Below are 5107 nucleotides of genomic sequence, written 5' to 3'. Positions count from 1 at the left end.
TTAAACCCCCCCCCCCCCAAAAAAAAATGCCACAAAATAGGGTTTAATTAGTGTGCAACAACTGGTAGTCTAATGGACACTTCTGAAACCAGCACAATGTTTTTTTTTTTAAATTAAATGTATTCCATATGCTTTAAAGCAGTGGTTCTCCACCTGTATAACTTCAGGACTCGCATTGGTCATTAAGTCACGACCCAAGTTGTCGCACCGCCCTGGAACTCACGGCATTGTGGTACCGCATGTTCTGGTGCAAGCGGTCGAACTGTGGGAGGGAGGTGTGTTTTGGAGGTGCCATTCAAATGAATGGCAGTGCAGCACACCTCCTGCACCAGAACACGTGCTAGTTTGACACACACAAACATTCTTACATACATAGACACACTCCAATAGTTTTGTTTTTTTAGTGGTTCAGGGTAATCTGCTGTGACAAAGCTCCATCCATATGTGCATTGCTTGTACAGCTCCCTTGAACTCCCTATAGACGTTCTGGGAGCCAGAATGTGACGTCACTCCGGTTACGCAAGGGAGCTATAAGCAATGAAAGTATGGATGGAACTCCTTCGTGGCCATACCCCCCGGCTCACCCACCTCAAGCTGACACTCGGCGCTCGGTGAGGAGCTTCTCACCTAGTGCAGTGGAAGACATGTGGCGACCCACTGAACATGGTGTCACGGCTTTAAAGCCTACCTTTTTAAAGAAGAACTTCATTAAAATACTCACAAACTACTTGGCAGCCAGAAACTGTTGAGACAATAAACACTTTGGTCAGCAGTATGTAATGTACAATGAGAGGAATTCATCAAATCTGGAGACTAAATGTCTTGGTCCAAAAGACACAACCAGTTTTGTGTGTTCAGACGAATGACTGATGATTTCTGATTTGTTGTGATTTGCTGCTCTTTGCTTTATACAGGTCGGCTAGAACTATGAGGTGAGTGAAAAGCACTCATAGTTCTCCTTTTAAGCAAAGGTATCTATAGAAAAAAGCTGTCCATCGATAGTATACATTATTATTATTATACAGGATTTATAAAGCGCCAACAGTTTGCGCAGCGCTTTACAATATAAGGAAGACATTACAATTACAATACAATTCAAGACAAGATGGTAAGGAGGGCCCTGCCCCGAGGGCTTACAATCTAAAAGGGAGGGGGAAATGATACATGAGGAGGTAGCTGTGTGGGGATGAATTGTTTGAGAATGTGATGGTTCAGTGGTTAGTTTGAGGTGGGATAGGCTTTCCTGAAGAGATGAGTCTTTAGGGAACGCCTAAAGACAGTCAGGGTCAGAGATAGACGGACAGGTTGGGGTAAAGAGTTCCAGAGGATGGGAGGGACTAGAGAAGTCCTGGAGGCGAGTATGGGAGGGTTGACTAGGGAGCTGGAAAAAAGGAGGTCTAGGGAAAAGCGGAGTGGACGGTTAGGGTGATATTTTGAGACAAGGTCTGAGATATATCCGGGGGCAGAGTTGTGGATGGCTTTATAAATGACTGTTAATATTTTCAATTTTATCCTCTGGGCGAGTGGAAGCCAGTGTAGGGATTGGCAGAGGGGGGATGCAGACACTGAGCGGTTGGTTAGGTGGATGAGTCTGGCAGCTGCATTCATGATAGACTGTAGGGGGGGATAGCCTGTGTAGTGGAAGGCCAACGAGGAGGGAGTTACAATAGTCAAGACGAGAGATAACAAGGGAGTGTATGAGTAGTTTTGCGGTGTCATTGGTGAGGAAGGGGCATATTTTGGAGATGTTACGAAGGTGAAGGCGGCAGGATTTGGATAGTGATTGGATGTGGGGAAGAAAGGTGAGGTCCGAGTCAAGGATGACACCTAGGACCTTGGCATGAGTGGAGGGTTGGATAGTTGTGTTATCAATCACAACTGAAATGTTGGGGGAAGGTGCACAGGGTGGAGGAAATATCAAGAGCTCAGTTTTTGAAAGATTGAGTTTTAAGAAATGTTGTGACATCCAGACAGATATGTCAGTTAGTAGATTAGTGACACGCAAGGACACTAAGGGGGAGGGTTGTGGAGTGGAAAGATAAATTTGAGTGTCATCGGCATAGAGATGGTATTGGAAGCCATGTGAGGTTATTAGTTGACCAAGGGAGGAGGTGTAGATAGAGAAGGGGTCCTAAGACAGAGCCTTGGGGAACCCCTACAGGAAGAGGGGAGGAGTTTGAATTGTAGGTGACACTGAAGGAGCGCATAGATAAGTAGGAGGAGAACCACGAGAGAGCAGTCTTGTAGGCCAAGCGAGTGGAGTTTTTTGAGGAGCAGCGGGTGGTCAACAGTGTCAAAAAGCAGCAGAAAGGTCTAATAGCAAGAGTAAGGAATAGTGGCCATTGTTTTTAGCTGTTATTAGGTCATTGGTGAGTTTTAGGAGGGCGGTTTCAGTGGAGTGTTTAGGGGCGAAAGACGGACTGAAAGGGGTCCAAAAGGTTATCAGTGAGGTGGCAACTCAGGCGGTTGTAGATAAGGCGTTCTAGTAGTTTAGAGGTGAATGGGAGTAAGGAGATTGGTCTGAAATTATTGAGGTTGGTAGGGTCTAGTGAAGATTTTTTGGGTATTGGGGTGACTAGTGCATGTTTGAGAGGGGTAGGAAAGATTCCAGTAGAGAGGGAAAGATTGAAAATGTGAGTAAGAGTGTAGGATAGAGCAAGAGGGTGACCGAAGTAGTTTTGGGGGAACAGGGTCCAGGGGGGCAAGTGGTGAGGTGGGTGTCAAAGAGCTTTGTAACTTCCTCTGTGGTGACAGGGTAAAAAGAGGAAAGTAACAAGTGTGATGGAGGGTCTGGTACATTAACAGGGGAAGTTGATTGGACAGTGGCGATCTGATCCCGAATTGTATCTATTTTGTTTTTGAAATGAGTGGCAATGTTCTGGGCAGTGAGTGAGTGGGTGGTGGTGGTGGTGGTGGAGGACGACGACATAGCAGAGACTTGAAGGTAGAAAAGAGTTGGCATGGTCTGGATGAGAGTGTGTTAGAGAGTGACAAAATAAGTTTGTTTGCAAGACTTTACCCTGTACAAAGCTGCCAGACGCCACAGTCGCTCATGTGCTGATCTGCAGGGCTGCTAAGAAAGACTATCTGTTTGTAGAGGTTAGGAAAAGAAAGTTGGAGAGAAAAGAAAAAAAAACAAAAAACAACTGTCGAGGTTGTTTATTTTTTTCCCCCCTTCTTTTTCAAAGTACAAATAAGGGGTCAGGGGCAAATTAGCATGAGTTGAGTCAAGGTTAGAAAGACATGAAGTAGGTATCTAAATAAAGCTATCACCTAAAAGATCAGAGAAGATGAGATTTAGAGAAGAGAATAGTACATACAATATAGTGACATTAAGGATAGTGGACTTGTAGAAGTCAAGTTTGAAAGCTTGATGTTTATCTTGTTTTCCATTCACCTTGAATCCGAATTGTTGCAGGGTGGGAGTGCTGATGTGCAGCTGATCTGCAGGGCTGCTAATAAAGACCTATCTTGAATCCGAATTGTTGAAGTAGATAGTACAGAGGCTTCAGGGATGTTGCAGGGTGGGAGTGCTGATGTGCAGAGTGTGCAGCTGATCTGCAGGGCTGCTAAGAAAGACTACATTGGTTTTTGGCATGATAAAATTGGTACCATTAAACTAACCTAAAGTTATACATGCCATCATGGGTAAAACCTCTTGGAGAGGGAGGAGTTGAGGGCGGGGTGGGGAATGTGTACGCCTCTGGTTGGGTAAATCTTTAAATTGTTGGATTCAATGGAGTGTGCCTATTTCTGCTGTGGCTATGGAGTCAGAAAATGCCCCTTGTGCTTTTAGCACCCCTCCTGCTTGAGGAGCCAGTAAGGCTAGGAGAGTGTTGCCATGCTTACAAGGAAGATATTTTGAAGAAGTATTTTTATCAGAATTATTAAGCCTTAGAAAATTATAGGTTGCTTTTTTTTTTTCTCAGTGGTTTATTTATGCTTGATAATTTTTTTTTTTGCTGCAGAAAATCTTTGTTGAGCCAGGAAGTTTATCGAGAACTACGATAAACAAGCTACGAGAGAAACACCGATCACAGTTACTAACTCAGGAATAATGGCAGATTGGACAATTCTGATCAATGCATTCCTTCAATATAATGTTTGCACAGATTATCCCCTCCCTATGTGGTGGAGTACAATATGCTGTATATAGCAAGGTGAAATCCTGGCAGTGAGGGGTTAACAAATGACACTGACTGTTAGCACAGGTCTTAGACCTGTCTAAGTGCTTTAATCACTTGTTTTGTACTGTACTGGTAGACTTGACCAGTTTTTTTTTGTGTGTGATCACTTGTAAACTTACAGCTGATTCTGTGAAATAAATGTATATTATATACAATACCAGTCAAATCCTTGTAATAAAATATTTATTTCGGTGAGGATTGTTGAAATTATTTCTATATATGTCTTTTTGAAACTGGATGCTAGGCATGTATAAATCAAACAATTAATTTACAAACCCAATCCCAAAATGTGTAAAAACACGTATCAAGATTCTGAGAATGTCTGTGTGCAAGGCCAAAACGCAATATTGGATGTCCGGGATCTTGGGGCTGTAAGACAGCACTGCATTAAAAACAGGTATGGTTCTGTGATGTACACCACTAAATGGGCTCATAAATACCTCCAAAAATCACTGTCTGTGAACTCAGTTAGCCATGCCATTAAAAAAGTTAAAACTCTATCATGCAAAGAAGAAGCCATATCTGAACATGATCCAGAAACGCCATCATCTTCTCTGGGCCAAAGCTCATTTAAAATGGTCTTTCGCAAAGTGGAAAACTGTTCTGTGGTCAGACCAATCAAAATTTGAAATTTTTGGCAACCATGGCCACCGCATCCTCCAAACTTAAGCCAGAAGGTTCCCCCTCTTATCAGCAGTTCAAAAGCGTGCATCTCTGATTGTATGGGGATGCATTAGTGCGTATGGCATGGGCAGCTTGCACATGTGGAAAAGCACCATCAATGCTGAAAGATATATCCAGGTTTTATAGTAGCATATGATCCCATCCAGACATCTTTTTCAGCAGGACAATGCTATACTGGATCTGACAATAGCATGGCTTAATAGCATTAAGAGTCGGGTGCTTAATTGGCTGGCCTG

General features: G+C 43.3%; 1 protein-coding gene across 1 annotated transcript in view; it reads left to right on the top strand.

The window, feature by feature from the left end:
* Positions 1-4290, top strand: part of GRTP1 (growth hormone regulated TBC protein 1) — a 40643-nt gene extending 36353 nt beyond the window's left edge. The window contains exon 9 of the mRNA XM_018562247.1: positions 3969-4290. Coding sequence (XP_018417749.1) covers positions 3969-4058 — 90 coding nt within the window. The 3' untranslated portion in view covers positions 4059-4290. The remainder of the gene's footprint in view (positions 1-3968) is intronic.
* The last annotated feature ends 817 nt before the right edge of the window (positions 4291-5107 follow it).

Source organism: Nanorana parkeri, unplaced genomic scaffold, assembly GCF_000935625.1.
Source record: "Nanorana parkeri isolate BGI_ZX_2015 unplaced genomic scaffold, ASM93562v1 scaffold567, whole genome shotgun sequence".
In the NCBI taxonomy this organism is placed as follows: domain Eukaryota; kingdom Metazoa; phylum Chordata; class Amphibia; order Anura; family Dicroglossidae; genus Nanorana; species Nanorana parkeri.
The sequence above is the reverse complement of the archived record's forward strand: the minus strand, read 5'-3'. Positions and strand labels throughout refer to the sequence as shown.